This window comes from Gadus morhua, chromosome 13, assembly GCF_902167405.1.
Source record: "Gadus morhua chromosome 13, gadMor3.0, whole genome shotgun sequence".
Taxonomy (NCBI): domain Eukaryota; kingdom Metazoa; phylum Chordata; class Actinopteri; order Gadiformes; family Gadidae; genus Gadus; species Gadus morhua.
This window is the reverse complement of record NC_044060.1, coordinates 22710714-22733548: the sequence shown is the minus strand read 5'-3', so window position 1 is coordinate 22733548 and position 22835 is coordinate 22710714. Positions and strand designations below refer to the sequence as shown.

General features: G+C 47.4%; 1 protein-coding gene across 1 annotated transcript in view; it reads right to left on the bottom strand.

Annotated features, from left to right (window-relative positions):
* The window catches only part of LOC115556751 (copine family member IX), a 92020-nt gene extending 69271 nt beyond the window's left edge, over positions 1-22749 (bottom strand). The window contains exons 1-4 of the mRNA XM_030374030.1: positions 22300-22749; positions 16912-16952; positions 12169-12215; positions 3055-3158 (exon numbers count right to left, since the gene is read on the bottom strand). Coding sequence (XP_030229890.1) covers positions 3055-3158; positions 12169-12215; positions 16912-16952; positions 22300-22376 — 269 coding nt within the window. The 5' untranslated portion in view covers positions 22377-22749. The remainder of the gene's footprint in view (positions 1-3054; positions 3159-12168; positions 12216-16911; positions 16953-22299) is intronic.
* Between the last annotated feature and the right edge of the window lie 86 nt (positions 22750-22835).

The following is a 22835-nucleotide window of genomic DNA, read 5'->3' as shown; positions in this document are numbered from 1 at the left end:
CTCTGCAAAGAGTCTAGAAAGCTGCTACACTCTCCTCTCAGCCAGTAAGGGCTACGGCCCCTATTGGCCAAGGTGACAAGATCTCTGAAATGAAAAACGGGCCAAAATATCTGTTTGTTTTTCAGAAACAAGAAAGCAGACAAAACCACATTATTTATTGCTGAATTAAACGATTGAAATGAAGACCACATGCCCAATGGTTTATTATAGCTGTTTTTACACTGCCAAATATGCCCGTCTTATACCCGCATTTTTGCCGGCATGGTCTGCACGTTGACACTGACCGATGTAATATACTGGCTTGATTAAGCACCCAAATTTCCGCTCTTGAATTCCACACGTATTGGGGTTTCATTTTCATGTAAATGCGATGAGACGGCTCCGCAGTTCCAGGGGGCGGGACTTGGGTAGAGGTGTTGCTGCGTTGTCTACACGGAGGCAACGCAGCGACATAAACATGAGTAGTTCTGGAGAGACAGTGAAATCCGCAAGCTAATGACCATGGGAGAGAAAATTATTCAGTCGCATTTAATGAAGACGGGGAAGGATGGTGGGATCCAGGAGAAAGTAGCAGAGGAACTTTCCTTAGGAGGCTTTTGTTGGGATAAAAAATAAGTAGTCAGCTAAATAAAGAATATGTTGGAGTTTTTGCGCTTGTAAATAGTTAATCGCATTTGTAGCCTACACTCGGATGAATTCTAATCAATCTTAGTATGCAAATTATTCAAGAGACATTTACACTCCCTGCACATATTTAATAAACCCCCCGTTTTAGAAACAGGGACGTTAGCGGGGACAGCTCCAGCCGGGACACCAGAGACAGGCACTGTCCCAGGGACTGACCTGTTGACCTGTCAGTAGCTTCAGGATCTGATGTCACCAGCGGTGCATCACCGATCATTCAACCGTCTCCAATACAGCCGATGAGTGCTCAACGGAGTTATCTATGTTAATCTTCTCATTTGCATACTTCCTGTCCTAGAGACGGTGAATAAATATAGTCCTTTAGAATCTCTTATTGTAAGGTAAATCTGCATCTTGTGATGACAACGTTGTGAATGGGGGAAGGGTCTAGATTCAACAATACACCATGTGGAGCTGGGTTGGCTTAGAGCCCCAACCCCTAGCTGTTCACAAAGGGCTTATCGCTTTATAAAACGTCACTCATGCGCTTACTATAGACTACCTAAGACTACCTACTAACAGTTCACTAAATAAACCCACAGCAATAAAAAATTCAATCAGTTACGAAAAATAAATCTTCGTTATACCGCCAAGTTATATAGCTCTTCAAGTGGGAAAAATGGTTGCCAAGCAACGCAGGCTAGCATACAGGCTAATGAGGCTTTAAAGATGGGGGGAATGTTAACACATCTGCATTAGTCTGGCTGAACGGAAGTGGACAGCGTCTATTGCTTAGCGGCCGATTTGGCCGCGACTCCTCCCCTTCCGGTTGCTGGCGTTACCAAGTTTTCGAAATTGTTTGTGGAACTAGACATCCAATCTTGTTTAATTTTAATATAATGTAATTACTGATTACTGACTATCTGATTTCATTACAATGGTAGGACCACAACATAGCCTATTTTGACATTACCTTGGAAAAGCCCAGACTCTCCCCGGGGATTCTCCCCGGGGACGATGCGTTTGCGGTCACGACTATCGGCGGTTGGTGTGGATTTGGCGCATCGTTTCACTCTGACGGCGGCATGAGCGTTTGACATGGATTTAACCACTGAACCGATCCGTTCCACTTCACAATAGCTCCTACGGTATTTCTTTAGTAGTGTTCTACAAGAACCACATATAAATGTTAAAACGTCGTTCGTTTTTATAGGTCCCGTGAGCTCCTCAAGGGCCAAAGTGTATGGTGGCTTGAAATCATCGTGACAAAGAATCAAACGATGTTTGTTCTTTTTATCTATAAAATTATCTCCACATAGGCGACATACATCGTTAATGGTTTTTTGTGGCGTTTGGGATTGAGCCATTTCTGACAGCCTCTGAACGTCAAGAAGTTCCGTCAAAATAATTTCCCCCCCCGGCACTATTTTGCATGGACACCGCTGCTGCTTCCCGGGCTTAGCCCCGCCCTAGACGATTGTGATTGGTTTAAAGAAATAAAGCAGGCCCGCCCAGTTTCCCAACGGATAGACGGCTCGAGGTAGCGTGGCTCCAGACCATTCTACTTGCTGTAGTTTGGTCTGGCTTTGCGAGACTACATCTGCATTAATTGTGCAAATGATGAAGGAATGTTCAGTCATGGTTAGCACTCCTCTTCACTAACATTCTCTGTTTAATAATGGCCGTTTAATAATGAGAATCGTTGCTGCTGTAAAACATATATTCCATAAATGCCAGCATGCATTTTAGGAACCCCATTTTATCACCCAAGTTTGGAAATAGTTAATTTTCTCCACTATCATGTGGGAGTGGAGGGGATCCGTCTGAAAAGGTTTACTATGGATCGAGTAGGTGTTACCCCTGATCCATAGTAAACCTCTTCTCCCCTATGGACCCTTCCTATCCTCCACACAAACTGCCGTTGGCGCTGCTTGTGGGACTGCATAATTTGTTGTGGAGAGGATGGTTGGCGACGTCTTAACAACCAAAGGAGGTGATGTGGAGGAAACACGCACACACAACAACAAAATGATTTTTTTGGCGTTTCATATGCTTTCAAGATCAAGTAGGTTTCCAAACCCAGCAGATTCAAAAATCTCAGTTCAAACATTTTGTGCGAATAGTTGAAAAAAGCTAAGCTATTTTGATTTATTTTCAAAATCAGATTTCCGATTCCTCCTTACCTGGAGACCCGATGGTTTTAATTAATGGAAGGCTCAGGCATCAAACTGAAACCACAATGAGAACAAACTATTTTGTCAGCCAAATAACTTCTTAGGTCTTGGCCAGGTGAAAAAAAATTGACTAATTTTGAAGCTTACTGCCGCTTAACTTCAGCCCAACTTCAGCCTTCGTACCTATACTCTCTCATGTCATCGTAAAGGCCTTGCACATTTGCATATTTCTAAATGAAAGACATTTTCTACTTACACGTCAAAGCGTAGATTTTGTTTCTCTTCAAAGAAGAAATCCAACACAAACTTCCTCACAAAGTCTGGGTTCAACGTGTTGTCAATGACCTCCGTCCGACCGAACTGTGAAGAGAGGAACAGATGATTACTACATGACTACAACGGTCAATGAACAATCACAGTAATCATTCATCATCATTCATATGAACATTCTTTATTTCATTATAATCCCATGGATTACAGTTTTGGAAAGCGAATAAGATCAGACACAGATATCCAGGGAAATTTGGATGCAGTGGCAGCAGTGAAAATATTTGACACAAGAATGAAGCATTTAAAATCCCAAGGAAAACCCAATTCAAACTAGGAAAGAAAAATAAATTGAATTGATCATTGATCATTGTATGTGTCATATTTTAACAATTAAATAGCCTATAATTTTGTGCAATATCTTCTCCCCAAATACAAAAAATACTTTCTTACATTCTGGGAGGTTGTTTGATGGAGCCAAGGTCTGAGCGCTAGACAAGCATTTCAGAGTTAGAATTTGAATGCTTCTGCAAGGAATTGGTTTCAGTCAAGGTCCATACACAAAACAATAACAACATGAAGTATGGATCAAAGCTTTGGCATTGGATTATCTGTATGGAAAATTAGAGTGTACTTAAAAATTCTCAATGCCTCGTTTATATGTTAAGACCCTTATATACTACCAAAGAAGTGTCAGGCTACTTCTAGCCTTTTAAGTGGTTTAAAATAGCGATTTAGTTTTTTACCATAACCACTGCCCCCTTCGTTCCAAGTTTATAGCGTTTTTGATAGAATCAGCTAAAAACAGCAAACAGAAGAAGCGTCTATATGCGTTTTTTTTGTGCTCCAAAATGAACGTTTCAACTCGTTATCATACAAAACATATCCCAAATCCATTTTAAACCGGAATTACCCTTTAAGAACAAGCTGAACAGGACATTCTGTCATTGCCACTCATTTAAGAAACACAACATTAAAAAGCACCTGAAATTCATCAGGCAATCAACATTCTGACTCATTCGTTTCCAAGAATCTGACTGCCAAGACACAGTATGGCATTAAGGGGAACTTCTTCATTAACCATTTTTCGTTCATAATTAACTCTGTCATGTTTAATTTCCCCAGAATTTAAAAGATTTTTCAGGTATATGCTTTGAAGAAAGCCCCTAATTCACTTGAGAAATGTATGCTTGGAGTTTTCTGGATGTTGTGTGCTGCTTATCAATAGACCTTTTGACCATGTGAATGAGGCTTCATGTAGTTCAAGAATGTCAGTGGCTCAATGGGATAATGCCTTGTACTGGTACTGTTCGAAACCCGATTAGAGCATTATGAACAAGCTGAACATGATATTCTGTCAATTACCATCTCATTTAAGAAACACAAAATGAACAGCACCTGAAATTCATCAGGCAATCAACATTCTGACTGATTAGTTTCCAAGAATCGACTGTCAAGACACAGTATGGCATTAAGGGGAACTTCTTCATTTACCTTCATAATTAACTATCATATTTATATTTCTTTCGTTAGTGTTCTTGACTACGAAGGTTTAATTTCCCCAGGAGTTCAAAGATTCTTCAGGTATATGCTTTTTAAGAAAGCCCTTAATGACTGAGAAATGTGTGCTTGGAGGTTTCTGGATGTTGTATGCTTTTCAATAGACATTTTGACCATGTGATTGAGGCTGCATTTTCAGGTTTATCAGTGGCTCAATGGGATAATGCCTTGTACAGGTGATCCTTAGGTTGAGACTTCAAATCCCGATTTTAGCATGCTCAACATGACATTCGGCCAATGCTTTGCAGCTCACCTGAAAGCCGAGGCGAAGTATTGCATTAAGTGGAACATCTTCATCAAAATCTTTCCTTAATAATTACATGTCATAATTATCTATCTTCCATTAGTGTGTTCTTGACTTTTAATTTTGCTCGGACCCCATCAATCACCGCTTGCAGTTATCTTTATTTTTTGTACCTCATGGAAGTATGTTTTCTTTCCCTACGAGAGTTTTGTGCTTTTTTAATGCATAATAATTAAAAAATATTTGCATTAAAAAAAAATAGATATATACATATATATATATATATTATTATAATTTTTTTTTGGACATTCTTAGTCAAGGCGCCCTACTGTTGTTAAGGCGGCCCGCCTTAAACCATACAGTGCTTGGGGAAACACTGGGATGGTCCTGGCATTGGTAACCGCATGTAACCGCATGTAAATGTCAATAGAGGAATAGTTACTAAACATGGTCTATCCTCAGAGTGCAGGGAGCCGCTATCCACAATATTGTTGAACAATTCAACATTGCATTGAATCACGAGGTTCGAAGGGAGAAATCTTCTGCTATTAAACTGCTGCAAAAATGTGCTGCATGCGTCCTAGGTCATCGCTTGTGTAAACTGTGCACATTGATTTGTCATGTGGTGTCAACGCCTGTGTTGGCCCCAGAGTCCCATCAGTCGGACCATGTGAGGCTGCTTAGACCAGCCATCAACAACACTATCCACACTCATTATTCAATTATTTAATGATATATAACATATATGATAAATGACATATGATAGAGCAACATAGCAGCAGGTAAACTGACTCAGTGAGTCTGGCATGGTCCTACAAATAGAGCAATGACCACCACTGACGCTCAGAAATCAACTCCTTAGAAAGAACCGTTTACCATTCTCTCCCCCTATCCCCTCTCTCCTGTCTCTTCTCCATGCCCTCCCAGGAGGCCCGGGGATGATGAGCTATCGACCTAACGCAACCCAGGCCAGTCTCCCATGCTCTAGCTTCAGTAATCTGCACTTGTCAATCACGCCTCCTCTTTACAATAGCATCTGTAGAAGCTTCTGGGGGAGACAGAAAAGGTAGTTGTGCGTTCCTTATGTGAGGGGGGATATTGAGTGAGGGTGTTTAGCGTTTAACCTCTCTCAAGGATCTATTCAGAGCCATGTTAGGAACCTTGGATGGAAAGTAATTCTTGTACTCCGTAGTACGCCGCTTGCTAAAGGGGTTTAACTAATACTAATACTAATACTACTACTTTTATATTTTCATGCTGCCTTCTTGGCCAGGATCCCTTGGAAAAGGATTTTCAATCTCAATGGGGATATTCCTGGTAGAATAAAGTTAAATAAATAAATTAGCTAACAGGGTGCTGGACACAATTCAGAACTCAGAAGAACACACAAGCTAGCGAAGCTACCTCTCGAGCTCTTAAGACCAATGAAATATCCTGCTCAGAAGAACACACTAACGAAGCTACCTCTCCAGCTCTTAAGACCAATGAAATATCCTGCTCAGAAGAACACACTAACGAAGCAACCTCTCCAGCTCTAAGACCAATGAAATATCCTACTCAGAAGAACACGCTAACGAAGCTACCTCTCCAGCTCAAGACCAACACATTTGGGAGTTGCTGCAGCACCCAGGTTACCAACGGGAAGGCTTTCACATGCAGGGCTTGTTGCATGTGGCGGGCCACCTGAGTGAGTGAGTGCGTGCGTTCGTGCGTGTGCGTGTGAGTGAAACTTGTTTCCAGTATTGCAAAGAAGCCCAACAACACCTGGAGACTAAAGGATAAATCAGTGGATCTACAAAGAACGTGTGTGGACCTGTGTGTGATTCATCTGGTGTCTATATGTCATGTTTTAGGCCGGACACATTAATCAACAGCACCCTTTATAAATATACACATACATGTATCGAGAGATTAAAGGTACCTCTCCTGGAACCGTCACCTTATCGTGGTGGATAGGTTTGCGTGTCCCTGTGAACCTGAGGGCTGTGTTGTCTGGAGCCTTGTGCTCCTGGTAGGGTCTCTCATGGCAGAGTGGTCAGGTGAGGGGCCAGACTAAGAATGGTTCAAAAACCTCAGTGAATAACTTAAGAAGAGGAGATGTGACCCGGCCCGGTTGAAGCCCGGGGCCCCCGTCTGGAGCCAGGCCCAGACGGAGGGCTCGATGGCGAGCGCCTGGTGGCCGGGTTTGCCACGGTGCCCGGTCGGGCACAGCCCGAACAAACTACGTGGCATCCCCCCTCTCCTCATCCCATGGGCTCACCACCTGTGGGAAGACCCATTGGGGTCGGGTGCGCAGCCACATGGGTGGCAGCGAAGGTCAGGGGTCTCGACGGACCAGACCCGGGCGGCAGAAGCTGGCTCTGGGGATGTGGAACGTCACCTCGCTGTTGGGAAAGGAACCGGAGCTTGTGAGGGAGGTGGAGCGCTATCAGTTAGATCTGGTGGGGCTTACCTCCACGCACAGTCTCAGCTCTGGTACCGTACTCCTGGATAGGGGTTGGACTCTATTCGGGCGGGTGTGGGGATACTCATAAATCCCCGGCTGAGCGCCGCGGTGTTGGAGTTTACCCCGGTAGACGAGAGGGTCGCCTCCCTGCGCCTAAGGGTTGTAGGGGGGAAAACTCTGACTGTTGTTTGTGCGTATGCACCAAACAGCAGTTCAGAGTACTCTGTCTTCTTGGAGACCCTGAATGGAGTCCTGTATGGGGCTCCAGTAGGGGACTCTGTAGTTCTGCTGGGAGACTTCAACGCCCACGTGGGCAACGATGGAGGCACCTGGAGAGGCTCGGTGGGGAGGAACGGCCTCCCTAATCTAAACCCGAGTGGTCGTTTGTTATTGGACTTCTGTACTAGTCATGGATTATCCATAACGAACACCATGTTCGAACATAAGGGTGCTCATAAGTGTACCTGGTACCAGAGTACCCTAGGCCGAAGATCGATGATCGATTTCGTGATCGTGTCATCTGATCTGAGGCCGCATGTTATGGACACTCGGGTTAAGAGTGGGGCGGAACTGTCAACCGACCACCATCTGGTGGTGAGTTGGATCAGGGAATGGGGGAAATTTCCGGATAGACCTGGTAAGCCCAAACGAGTGGTGCGGGTGAATTGGGAACGTCTGGAGGAGGCCCCCGTCCAAGGTATCTTCAACTCACACCTCCGGCGGAGTTTTTCTGGCATTCCTGTGGAGGTTGGGGGCATTGAGCCGGAGTGGGCGGTGTTCAAAGCCTCCATTGCTGAAGCTGCGGTGGCTAGCTGTGGCCTCAGGGTCTTAGACTCCTCAAGGGGCGGTAACCCTCGGACACCGTGGTGGACACCGGTGGTCAGGGAAGCCGTCCGATTGAAGAAGGAGGCCTTCCGGGATATGATATCCTGGAGGACTCTTGACTCGGTTGCAGGGTACCGACAGGCTCGAAGGGCTGCAGCTGCTGCCGTGTCGGAGGCAAAGCAGCGGGTGTGGGAGAAGTTTGGAGAGGCCATGGAGAAGGACTTTCGGTCGGCACCAAAGTGTTTCTGGAAGTCTATCCGGCACCTCAGGAGGGGGAAACAGGGAACCATCCAAGCTGTGTACAGTAAGGATGGGACTCTGTTGACCTCAACTGAGGAGGTCGTCGGACGTTGGAAGGAACTTTTTGAGGAACTCCTGAATCCGAATAACACGCCCTCTATGTTGGAGGCAGAGCTCGAGGTTGATGGTGTTTCATCGTCAATTTCCCTGGTGGAGGTCACTGAGGTAGTCAAACATCTCCGCAGTGGCAAAGCCCCAGGGATTGATGAGATCCCGCCAGAAATGCTAAAGGCTCTGGGTGTTGAGGGGCTGTCATGGTTGACACGCCTATTCAACATCGCGTGGGAGTCGGGTACAGTGTCAAAGGAGTGGCAAACTGGGGTGGTGGATCCCCTGTTCAAAAAGGGGACCAGAGAGTGTGTGCCAATTACCGGGGTATCACACTTCTCAGCCTCCCTGGTAAAGTCTACTCCAAGGTGCTGGAAAGGAGGGTTCGGCCGATCGTCGAACCTCAGATTGAAGAGGAACAATGCGGTTTTTGCCCCGGACGTGGAACTACGGACCAGCTCTTCACTCTCGCAAGGATCCTGGAGGGGGCCAGGGAGTATGCCCATCCGGTCTACATGTGTTTTGTGGATCTGGAGAAGGCGTATGACCGGGTCCCCCGGGAGAAACTGTGGGAGGTGCTGCGGGAGTATGGGGTAAGGGGGTCTATCCTCAGGGCCATCCAATCTCTTTACTCCCAAAGCGAGAGCTGTGTTTGCGTCCTCGGCAGCCAGTCAGTTTCGTTCTCAGTGGGTGCTGGTCTCCGCCAGGGCTGCGCCTTGTCACCAATCCTGTTTGTGATATACATGGACAGGATATCGAGGCATAATCGTGGTGGGGAGGGGTTGCAGTTCGGTGGTCTGAGGATCTCGTCACTGCTTTGTGCAGATGATGTGGTCCTCATTGGATCATCGGCCTGTGACCTTCAGCACTCACTGGATCGGCTGTCGGCCGAGTGTGAAGCGGCTGGGATGAGGATCAGCACAGCTAAATCTGAGGCCATGACTCTTAGCAGGAAACAAGTGGATTGCTTACTCCGGGTAGGAAATGAGCCCAAGTGAAGGAGTTGAAGTACCTCGGGGTCTTGTTCGCGAGTGAGGGTACTATGGAGCGTGAGATTGGCCGGAGAATCGGAGCAGCGGGGGCGGTATTGCGTTCGCTTTACCGCACCGTTGTAACGAAAAGAGAGCTGAGCCGCAAGACAAAGCTCTCGATCTACCGGTCGATATTCGTTCCTATCCTATCCTATGGTCATGAGGGTGATGACCGAAAGGACGGGATCGCGGGTACAAGCGGCCGAGATGAGTTTTCTCAGAAGGGTGGCTGGCGTCTCCCTTAGGGATAGGGTGAGAAGCTCAGCCATCCGTGAGGAACTCGGATTAGAGCCGCTGCTCCTTTACTTAGAAAGGAGTCAGCTGAGGTGGTTCGGGCATCTGGAAAGGATGCCCACTGGGCGCCTCCCTTGGGAGGTGTTTCAGGCACGTCCAGTGGGGAGGAGACCTCGGGGAAGACCCAGGACTAGGTGGAGAGATTATATCTCAACACTGGCCTGGGAACGCCTCGGGATCCCCCCGTCAGAGCTGGTCAATGTGGCCCGGGAAAGGGAAGTCTGGGGCCCCCTGCTTGAGCTGCTCCCCCCGCGACCCGACCCCGGATAAGCGGACGAAGATGAGATGAGATAAAATGAGATGAGATTAAAGGTGCAAAATGTGATTATCAGCGGTGGATAAAACTGAAGACTCCGTGCTCTTTTGATAGATAACCTTACTGCTCTGTGGGAGCTGAACATTTATTTTAGTCCTTTATTCACCTTTTGTTGAAGTTTTATTTGCTTTCGCCTGCTGTTAAAGTAACTGAACTTGTGTAAATTGTTCAATTTTTCACCCTGCAATGAGCTGTGCAGCTTAATAAGACATATATGGTGTCAAAGCTGATAGCTCTAGTATGAACCAGCTGCAGGACTGTTCCCAGCATTTAAAGGGTGATTAGATCATTCTCTCAACTCTTTTGAACAGCAAAAGGTTACAGAGTACATAGTCTATCTATCTGTCTGTAACAGAATAGTCTCTCAGCTCTCTCTCATTTTCTCTGAATCACAGGACCAGCTCTGTGCGAGGTAAGGGTCAGCAAAATGAACTGCTACAGGTCCAACAAAGTTCTTTCTTCATTCATTCTTCCAACAACCGGTTTATTAAGGGGCTGCAGGTATGATTTAAGAGCTATTATTTAAATGTAATTGGTTGGAAATGCCAGAACCATCCATCAGCTATTGGTGAGTGAAATGCGCTGTGAATATCTCTGTTCTGGTTGACTGCTCCTGCCTCCGTAGGAGCAACATTTTAGACCGCTCCATGACACCGCTCCATGCTCAGGTCTGACCAATGTTGGCCTCACTTGCCTAATTGGATTAGGGAATCCATCTTGCCTGTCAATCACAATGAATCACAAGGCACCCTGAAAAAAACTGAGGAGAAATGTAGGAAAGGAGGAGCAGAGAGAGAGGGAGGAGCAGAGAGGGGAGCAGAGAGGGAGGGAGGAGCAGAGAGGGGGAGGGATGAGCAGAGAGGGAGGGAGGAGCAGGGAGGGGGAGGATGAGCAGAGAGGGAGGAGCAGAGAGGGAGGGAGGAGCAGAGAGGGAGGGAGGAGCATAGAGGGAGGGAGGAGTAGGGAGGGAGGGAGGAGCAGAGAGGGAGGGAGGAGCAGAGAGGGAGGGAGGAGCAGAGAGGGAGGAGCAGAGAGGGAGGGAGGAGCAGAGAGGGAGGGAGGAGCAGGGAGGTAGGGAGGAGCAGAGAGAGAGGGAGGAGCAGGGAGGGAGGGAGGAGCAGGGAGGGAGGGAGGAGCAGAGAGGGAGGGACGGAGGGAGGAGCAGGGAGGGAGTAGCAGGGATGGAGGGAGGAGCAGAGAGAGAGTGAGGAGCAGAGAGAGGGAGGGAGCTTTTATTTTTCTCTCCCTACAACTCTCTCTCAGATACATTTAATCATTGACATTAACATTTACATTTAGGGCATTAAGCAGACGCTTTTATCCAAAGCGTCAAACAATAAGTACATTTGTCAGCAGAAGGAGAAAAATAAATTGCTGTCGGTACAGGAAGGATGTTCATAGAAACAAGTGCCAAGCACTTACAATTGTTAAATTAATCCATTCTCTGTATGCAACAAAGATAGCTAGGATATGATGCTACACAACTAAGTCCTATAACTAAGTACAACATACCATAAGTGCGTACATTAGTGCCAGGACGGACAACATACAAAAGTGTGTTGGAGGGTTGGGAGGGGGTGGCTGTGAAGAGTCTAGGTGAACTCTGAACAAGTGAGTCTTGAGTCTTTTGTTCTTGAGTCTTGAGTCTTCTGATCAACAGTGTATGTTGTAGTTATTTATTTCAAAATATCTGCAGAGATGTTTCATATGTAAAGAATTTAATGTTAATCAATTTCCCATGATAATCATGTGACTCCAGCCAACAACATGAACATGTTGACTGGTGGTCATACCAGATGAAATCTACTCTTCATCTCATCCGCCGTCCGCATGATCGCTCAACAGCTATTCCTAGTCATGGGAACAGGTGGCCTTTTCATATACACTCTTCTTCGCTGCGCTGGCAAAACATCAACGTAGGTGCAACCTTCCATGGTAATAAAGCTCTTTCTGATCCACGATTCCTTGAGATTAGTGTTTCATAACCTTGACCCGGGAGAGCTCTGGCCACGGTCAACATGAAAAGGGAAGACACTCACCTCTCTCCACTCCTTGGTCCCCAGCCCCTGCAGGTAGAGCACCACCACTAGGGAGGAGGGGCCACAGACACAGAGTTATGAGCTGCATCTATCGCATCACATATTACACATTGATCAATATACACATTATAGATTCATCCCAATCAGTTACAGCGTTACAGGCTACAGTTACAGGACTAAAGACGGACCCAGGACTAAAGACAGACCCAGGACCAAAGATGGACCCACGAATAAAGACAGAGCAGGACTACAGATGGACCGGGACTAAAGATGGACCGGGACTAAAGATAGACCAGGTCTAAGGACAGACCAGGACTCAGATAGACCAGGACTCAAGATGGACCGGGGCTCAAGACAGACCAGGACTAAGATGGACCAGGACTAAAGACAGACCAGGACTAAGATGGACCCAGGACGAGGATGGACCAGGACTAATGGCGGACCAGGAGTAAGATGGACCAGGACTAAAGACGGACCAGGACTAAGGAAAGACTAGACCTAAAGACAGACCAAATAAAGACAGACCAGAATTAAAGACAGACACAGGACTAAGACAGACCAGGACTAAAGATGGACCAGGACTAAAGATTTTATTTCCCTTAAGCTTAAACCATACCGCCGCTGCAGTGCGGCGGTGTGTCAAGTGCCGCCCCTAGCACCAATAGGGTGCAAACTTGTCGACTTTCAGCATGCAGCTAAAAAGAAGAAGCTTTTTCAGGGCAGTGGCTTGAAGGATCGCGGGGCGTCGCACGCCTAGCCGCCGCCGGTGTGGGGGTTGTACATAGAAAATAATAGAGGCGGCATTTGGACACACGCCGTTCGCCGGCAATGTATTTTGGGCTTCAGGGCTCAGACGTCTCCCATACCTCCTTCATCCATCAAACCCTTGTTTCTTCCCCTCACTTTAATTCATCTTCATCCCCCCGCCACCCTTCTCCGCTCTGCCCCCCAATAAAGCCACCTCCCAGGTCTCCTCTTCATCCTCACACACACACACACACACCCCTACACACACACACACACACACACACACACACACACACACACACACACACACACACACACACACACACACACACACACACACACACACACAGACAAACACAAATTTCCTTTCATCTTCTCCCTCTTTACAGATGTTTTCTCACCTGCTTGGACTGCCCTCCTGTTCCTCAGCTCTCAAACATCCTCTGGTCTCCTCTCCGCTTCCTGATTACTATCCCTCGACACAATCCTGGCCCTCAAGTCCCTCCGGGCTGTACTATGCCCACCACCATCTCTGGCCCCTGACACCTTCTCCTCCCTCCTCCCAACTAAGGGACGGAGGGAGGCGAGGACAGAGGGATGAGGGGACAGACAGGGGGACAGAGAGATGGGGGGACGGAGAGACGAGGGGGCCGGGGGACATTCATTACAGACTCTTCACATCCTTTAAAGCAAGATCCACACCCTACAAGACCACCATGTCGATGTCCCGTGGATCTCAGACCATAGCAAGCAGACAACGCCCAACACACGAGGTCCTCCTGGTCGGCCAGTTTAACAATATAAATAATATAAATAGCTGTGTGCGTGTGCGTGTGAATGTAGATGAATATAGCATGTTTGAGGAGGACAATGCAAGCCTTTCCCAGAAGATGTTGATGTTGTGAAAGAAGCGAGCCGTGCGGCTGTCAGACCGGACCCAGCCAGCTGAATCAGAGAGCGTTGGAAGCGCCCGCGGTACTGAGCAGAGCCGTTTCTCTACTGTCCAACTTTGTCTCTCAGCATAAGAGGCGCCATCACATATACACAGATGGTTGGTAGTGCTGGCCTCAGTACTCCTACTCATGCAGAGGATGACTCATTCCTCATCTCTAATTTCCTGGATCCTCAGGAGCCTGCGGTCCTGTCTGACCCCACCCAAGGTTGGATTCTCCTTATTCTGTATTTAATTAAATATAATATTGCAATAAACTGCATCCATCTGACCTGTACTTTAGCAACCTGATGAATACACATACTGTATATATGTAGACACATATGTAAAAAGAAAAATATACAGACACCGAGCCATAGATGATATGGCGGCAGTCAAAGCCAGGGAGTACTGGTTCTGTCTACGTGCTCCCAGAACTGATCTCTGGTCCTGTCACAGAGCCATCTGGGTCATCAAAGCCAGCCCCGTCAAGGTGGTGCACTTCATCATCATCCTCCTCAATTGACCCCCCCCCCTCCCAAGCCCAGGAGAGTTTCTCCGATTATGGAGCAGCCTCCGGTCCAGATGGTGCTTCTACAGGCCTCCCCCACCGCCTGGCCTCGGCCGGCTCAGCTCCTCTCCCGGGTCGCAGGAGGGACCGGGGCTCAGACCTCTCCCCGACGCCGCCTGCTGGGCGGGCTGCCTGTTCAAACCTCCAGCAGAGTGGAAAACCAAAGCTGGATTCTGCCTCACGTGGACAGAGCAGGAGACAGAGGGACCAAACGGGGACACTGACCTCACTTCACAGACCACTTATCCCTATGGTAACCTACGATCGCTCCCGCTGTAACCCCCGCCCCCTACAGCTCAAAAGGATCAAGGGTCTCCTGTCAATCTTTCCTATTATTGATCTGTTTGTCCTCGTTTCATCTTGAGCAGGCATATAATATTGGGGACCGACAGATGTGTTTCAATCCACACTTTCCCAGTCGCCCTGAACAGGGTTTTATTTCCTCCGGGGAGGGATGCGGCTCTGGACCGGGGACATGACAGAGCTCTGGAGGAGACCCTAGGACCAGAGACGCCCCGCCTTCTTCCATCTTTTTATCCAGATCGGGCTGGGCTAGAAGGGTTTGAGGATCGGGACCCCTCTGGCGTCAGATCATTACCTGGTCTCTCTGGCCCTCCAGGCCCCCGCTCATGCCAGGAAGAGAGAGGTTAAGCCGGTAATCCGTGGGTCATATCAATAGCCGGCACCGTGCTGCGCCACATTGAACTGGGTTTGTGTGTCTGTGGCTGGCCTACCGTCCGCTACCTTGAAGAGTCATGCTCCGTGTTCGTCTACGTTTTGGGAAAACGGTGGTACGAGAAAGCAAAACCTTCAGCACCCTTACAGTATTATGTAGGAGCAGTCCATTTTGAAACTTAAAGCATGTTCTTTCCTTCTAAAATTGGCCATTATGCACGGTCTGGTGTCTACGAAATGCATTCATGCAAGTCAGCCGCCACTCGTTCTCTTGCTCAGATTGTAAATGGGCTGCCCCAGCTTTGATGTTCAGCTTCAACCCTTCCTCCGTCTAGAGGAGAGAGCATGCTGCTATAGAAGGGGAGGGCTTTCCTGGACATGACATCGACATGAAATGGCTGCACGCTCACTAGCTTGGAAGGAGTGAAGGGTGAAGACTGAGACTTTTCCTTTTGGTTTTGCTCTCCCATTAACAGGTTTACTGTATTTTAAATTTCATCAGTGCGTTGACTAACAGGGCCACATGCCTTTAGAGTGTGTGTGTGTGTGTGTGTGTGTGTGTGTGTGTGTGTGTGTGTGTGTGTGTGTGTGTGTGTGTGTGTGTGTGTGTGTGTGTGTGTGTGTGTGTGTGTGTGTACAAAATAGAGATAACTGGTGAACTGGCTCTTAATCGTCTATTGTTCTTCACATCGACATTGTTGAAGCCAAGATAAAAAATGTTCAAGGTTCGATCAAGGATGCCTTCATGTAAATACCACACATGCTCCAACATCCAGCCACCTTTTCTTCAGAGTAGGGGGCTGGAGATGGATATCAAACAACATTGTAATGAGGAAAATCTGAGGCATGTCCTAATTATGCATAAGCAGAGAATGTGGTTCACACTAATGATGGTGGGGATGGTGATGGTGGGGGTGGGGGCGAGGATGATGATGGTGGGGGTGGGGTGATGGTGATGATGGTGACGGTGCTGATTATGGTGATGATGATGAAAAGTTTTGATGAAGCTGATAAAGTGTGCAGAATTAAGATTTTTCTCAATTGGCCTAATTAATGTACGTTTTTTATTATTTATTTTTATTATCATCCCATTTTTTTTTTTTTTTTTATGCAATGAATTCCCAAAAGAATTCAGCCTCCATTCCCCGTGCAAGTTTCATGGCTGGATGCCCTGGCTAGCCTCACATACAGTAGGCATTACCAGCCTACTGAACTTTTCCAATAGCTTAAAGGGGCATAAGCTTAGCCCATGGTTTGTCGATAGCTTTAGACATAGATAATTGATATGCCTGGCACCATTTATTATAGGTCTTTTTTTACTTTGGACCTTGTGGCCCTCCTCATGGCCCCTGAAAGGAGGGAGCCTCTGCTGTAATCGGGTGGAGGCTGTAACTGTCATGAAGGGTTCCTAGGTAAAGGTTAAGGGTGGAGTCTGTAACTGTGATTAAGGGCTCCTAGGATAAGGTTAAGGGTGGAGTCTGTAACTGTGATGAAGGGTTCCTAGGTTAAGGTTAAGGGTGGAGTCTGTTACTGTGATTAAGGGCTCCTAGGATAAGGTTAAGGGTGGAGTCTGTAACTGTGATTAAGGGTTCCTAGGTTAAGGTTAAGGGTGGAGGCTGTAACTGTGATTAAGGGTTCCTAGGTTAAGGTTAAGGGTGGAGTCTGTAACTGTGATGAAGGGTTCCTAGGTTAAGGGTAAGGGTGGAGGCTGTTACTGTGATGAAGGGTTCCTAGGTTAAGGGTTGAGGCTGTAACTGTGATGAATGGTTCCTAGGTTAAGGGTTAGGGTAAGGGTTAGTAGTGAGAGAATGAAGGCTACCTGGGTCTGACTTGGAGAAGGTGTCCATGTGCAGCAGGTTCCTGTGGAGGAAGAAGACATTCTGTTAGTTTCCTGGCTTGGTTCTTCTTCTCGCTCCCAGGACTGGACGTTCTGACACAGCTCAACCATGCATGGGAGAGGAAGGGGAGGGGCCAGACCTGGCCCGATGCCATCCCATAATACTCCACATCTCCACATGTCTCTTTTATGCGATTGAAAAGCTGGACCATTTCTATTCAGGGATTAAAGTTACAGAATAACGTTCAACAATGTTTCTGTTCATTTGCCAAGCGGAGAATCTAAAGCGCTGCTTCCATCCCAGGTGGCTCCCTAAAGATGCTAAGATGAGGTGCTATTATCCCACACATAACAGCACACTAAACACGTTGAATGCTTTTTTTAATACATGTTGCTGTTGATAAGCAAACCACAAAGGAGCGCTGGCAGGAACGGAACCTGCGTTGCTACGAGCAGAACAGCCACGCTGTGTTTCAAGTTATTTGTCCAAGGAGAAGAGAGATTTTGAGGAGACAAAGCAGAGCATCATATGCTTGGCTGTACCCTGAAGCCTGAGAACCAGAGAAGCCCACACACACAGCAGCCAACTGGCACAAGAAATACCAGGTTTGAATCCCTGGAAGCACATGAAATAGCTTGTTATCAGCTAAAACATTCTCCTATTTATATAGTGGGAAGAAGAAAGGAACTCATTCCACTTTGGGTTGGATTTGTTTCATGACAAATCACACACTAACTGAATGAACGGATTGATATTTGGCAGATGGATTCAACCATGGACTGAATAATACATCTGTAGAGCAGCAGGCCACAGGCTGGTACACCACACGGGCCAATGAGAAGACAGAAGCAGGCTGGGGCGGCCCAATGAGAAGACAGAAGCAGGCTGGGGCGGCCCAATGAGAAGACAGAAGCAGGCTGGGGCGGCCCAATGAGAAGAGAGAAGCAGGCTGGGGCGGCCCAATGAGAAGACAGAAGCAGGCTGCTCCCTGTGCGTCTCTGCTCTGTTCTACGACCCACTTCTGAACCAGTGCGTTCTCTAGAGCGCGGCAGACTACTTGATCCCAGGATTTACAGAAATCATCCAACTGAGACGAAAATGTAATAATAAGAATAAGAATATGATCTAATAATACAACAATAATAGTAAAATAATGAGAAAAAACGGTGGAAAAAATCTACCAGCAGGCTGTTTCTGAGCCTCTCAACCCAAACCCAGACACATACATCATAGGGCCATACACGCATGTGTGAGGCAAAGGGTGGGAATATTTATTGGTAGCAGATCCATCTCCGAACAGAAGTGACAACATGTGCTCAGCGTCTAACAAAGTGTGGTGAGCTGATGGAGAGGCAGCGAGGGGAGGGATCCTCTCATGTGACCTGAGCTGCAGCTGTCAGTACCGTGTGTGATTGTAAAAGGCAGGGTAGTTCCCTCCATTGCCCTGCGATATTGGCTCCTACATCTTCCAGAAACATGACCTACACATTGGCTAGGATGGACATTTCTTTGTGTGCGTGTTTTATTTTCTATTAAGTTTGTGTTTGGTGTCTATGTCCACTTGTGGGCCCCTGTTTTTGTGTTTGTGTGCGCTTCTTTGGGTCTGCGTGTGGGCCCCTGTGTGTATGTGTGCCAGCTTTTAGGCACCCATCTCGGTGTGTGTGTGTGTGTTTCTGTCAGTGTGTGCGTCTGTGTGCTTGTGTGTATAATTATGTCTGTGAGTGTGTCTGTGTCTGCGTGTGTCTATGTATGTCTGTGTGTGCGCATTGGTGCATGTAAGTGTGTCTCTGCTTGTGTGTGTGTGTGTGTGTGTGTGTGTGTGTGTGTGTGTGTGTGTGTGTGTGTGTGTGTGTGTGTGTGTGTGTGTGTGTGTGTGTGTGTGTGCGCTTGCGTTTTTGCACGTGCATGTGGGGATGTGCGTGCGTGTGTTTGCGCCGGTGGCTCCAGACAGCTCTACAGAGAGGTGCAGCTGCCTGTCACGGGGGGGGCCAATGCGTGTCCTCAGGGCTGCACTGAAGCACGCTGGTGGACGGGGATTTGGCTGGACGATGCGTCGCCGTGCCAACCGTCCTGAAATAGATCCAAGGGCCTGGGGTCCTTCGTTAGTCCCAGAGTAACGACCCCCCCCAGCATCTCTCTGATGAAATGCCAATGGTGACAATCTCTTCCGCTAGTTACAGCGCTCTTACCTTGAAGAAACTAAGGAAAGTCAAATAAGAGCGTACTTCCTGCTCTCGTACGCTTCGAGGGACGAGCCTAGACACCTTTTTAAAGTTTGTCCATTCCACATCCCAATCCATAGGTCATTACAGCAGTGTGACCTTAAAGACCTGTGTGTCTCTAGATCACACCAATGAATAGCCTTAGATAGAGCTGCCCCCTCTCATTCTGACTCCTTCCTATCGATCACAGGTCATTAAGCGCTGCTCTAGACATCAGGCCTACAGCCCAGGGCACAACAGCTGAGAGGGATCAGAAAACAACACAACACCCTACTGATAATTCCATGGATCTGACGCCAGACTGCCCCTACGCTCATTAACAATGCCTGCTGATTGGTGGGGCCGACGGGGTCAGGGGTCATCGTGAAGCCAGGAGCGGGTTTGGGTGCTGGGGTGGAGGGGGGGGAGGTTACCTTCACTCTGAGCACTGACAAACCCCTGGCTAAGGACCTTTTCATCGGGGAAAACTTAAGGATGTGTCACTCCCTCCGATGTAAGTGGTAGCAATCAAGGCTTCAAGGGTGCAAGTGTGTTATAGTCTGGGCGTGTGTGTGCGTGTGTGCTTTCCTGCGCGAGTTGGAATGGGTTCGGTTTAAATAAAAGATGATACCAGTACTAATCCCAGTAGCCTTAGTGATCCAGATACCATGGACTACGTCATGGATAACAGTGATGTGAATGGAAGCATTAAGATGAGTTCAATACCACCACTTCCCCATCAAAATGATCTTCACAATAATACATTTTGAAAGGTTACAAAGGATTCAAAATAGTTGTATAATAACTGAAGTATTAGTAAAAACATCAACAACATTCTCAATCCAGCCACTAGCAAGTAAGTTCTTCCTCTTAAATGATTAGCATGTCCGCCTTCCCTCGAGCAAGGCCTTCCCTGGCTGTGTCTCCTGCAGGTGGGTTCCGCTCTGCGCCGAGGGCAGGACACTGTAGCAGCTGCAGCGGCGGACCAATCAGATGTCACTACACCAAAGAACACTTTGTGGTTTAAGGCATCAAGCAAAACCCTGCAGGGTGATTGGTTTCTAGATTGAACCGGACCGACAGCCTGTTAGGTTTACTGGAGACCTTTGCTAGAGTTTAAATGGTCTTACCTTAAAGATACGAGTACCATACACAGCCCTGCGTGTGCGTGTGTGCATGTGTCTAATCACGGGCCTCTCTACAGGGCAGTCATGCTCAGGTTGTCTAATACGGTCTCACAGGAACATCTTCAGGTCTCAGGAAACCTGCCCAGCGGAGTCAGTCAGTCAGTCAGTCAGTATCTGGCTATCAGGACTGTTTTCATGAACACGTTAGAAGAGGACTTTCAAGGCCCAACGTCAGTCAGTCAGTCAGTCAGTCAGTCAGTCAGTCAGTCAGTCAGTCAGTCAGTCAGTCAGTCAGTCAGTCAGTCAGTCTGTCTGTCTGTCTGTCTGTCTGTCTGTCTGTCTGTCTGTCTGTCTGTCTGTCTGTCTGTCTGTCTGTCTGTCTGTCTGTCTGTCTGTCTGTCAGTCAGTCAGTCAGTCAGTATCTGGCTATCAGGACTGTTTGCATGAGCACGTTAGAAGAGGACTTTCAAGGCCCATGCTTTTATAGAGTAAAGGGGAGTGCTCTACATGACTCTATCTCTCTTCCTTACGTCAGCCAGTACACACACACACACTTGGATTGTTTAGTTTGGCTGGGGATGTTTACATTATCACAAAGATCTCCATATTCATGGACATACACAGGACGACTTGACTTTCAAGTAACGCAATTAAACAGTGAAAGCCTTTCAAGGAAGCAGTGAGATCTAAGGAAATGTGTTTCCTCCAGTGTGAGGCTACTTTACAATATATCTGACAGTAGCAGCATATGGGGCCAAGCCAGGGGTCGGGTTCGGGCTCTCTCTCTCTCTCTCATGTCCTGTTGCGTCTCCTGGGGGTAGGCCTATCAAGCCAACCCAGTTCTGTCAGTGAGTGGCAGGGATCGGAGACAGCCCCTCATCTAATCCTCCCAGACCGGCCACAACTCCAATAGTGGGCAGGAGAGGGGGCTGGGATAGAGCATATACACAAGCACAAGTATATTCTCTTAATTAATTTAAAAGAATAGAGCTGTCTCAGTATAAACTAGCTCAAATATACAGTCTCTTAATTAATCTAAAATAATAGAGCCGTCTCAATATAAACTAACTCAAATATATATCAAATACATATAGATATTTGATTATAGATAAAATATAGTATTAAATAAATGTATTATCAAGAATAGAGCCGTCACAACGTCGGAGCTTGCAGCGTATGAGCATTTGTAAATTGGCCTGGAAACGGCTCCTCTGGTCTGCGGATTAAGGAGCCAACGACGAGTCCATCACACATGAGTTGGGGGTTGGATGACACACATAATGCTTCCCAAATTTAATTACATTTTAAGGCCCGCAAGTTACAGAAGGAAAAGTAAGAAACAGACTTAGGCCATGTCACATCTTAGTTCAACTGTGGGGAACAGGTTGACGGTCTTTCTATAGAACACTTCATAAAATAAATTCATCCTGTGGAAGTTTAGATTAATCATTTCGAAGTCATCAACAACCATTCTCTTTATACGCCCAGTAGGGCCTTCCAACACACACGCACGCACCTACACATCTCACCGTTACAGTTAAGATTAATAAAAGTAAGCTTAATTTAACCACATTGTATAATGTGTAAAGCCCACTGATGTGGAATGGGGCAGTCCAGAGTTGATTTAACATCACGGTTTTGACACCATATCCGGACGGAACAGCGGAGCGCACTTGAAGGCACTGGATAAATCTGTTGGTTTGCGCGCATCAAGCACTCCACACCCACCCAACGTCGTCAGACCGCCGTTACAACCGACCCCTCCAGGTTAAAGACACCCACCGTCCTGCAGACCCCGGTGACGAAAAAGAACACCGTCCGACAGACCCCCGTTACAAACGACCCCGATGTTAGAGGCATGTGGTCACAATATAAAGCTTAGACGTTAGACCACGCCGGGTAGATACCTAACAACAACGAAACAATCACTAAGGCTTCGTGACTAATAATATCTTAATTTTTCCATTCTGGACGTAGGCCTCCTTAAAAGAAACATATACTTAATAAATACAATTCCAATGCTGGACATTGCGCTTCTTACCTGCACGACACGGTGATCTCTATCTTGGTGGCAGGCACGGTGGAGGTGAGCGGGTCGAAGTCCCCGATGGTGGCCATGGCCAGTTTCAAACCAGTTCACTATTCCAAGTTAAAGCAAAACACCTCGGCGCTACTTTGCAGCTGTCATTTGTTTGGCAGATTGTTTCCTCCACATATGAGCAGGGCCGTTAAAACGCCTGGTCAGGACAGCAGACCTGAGGACGAACTGGAGGCATTCCGCACCGAGGTGTGTGGAGGAGGAGGCTTCATTCATCCTCAGATGGTAGGCGAAGCTCCAACCGCGAACCCACGGCTTCCCTGGTCTGGCAATTCATCTGGTCGGCCGGCAGGTGGGGTTAGAGAGCCGGACAGGTGTGGGTAGAGCGCGGGACAGGTGCGAGGGCGGTAAGCCAACTGACGACTCTATCCGCGTCCTTTCCCCGACATAGCAGGGGTAGCACCACAAATAACATCCATAATTTAGTTCTGCATGAGACGACTGTACGATGGCACCCATATCATGTATAATAAATGATA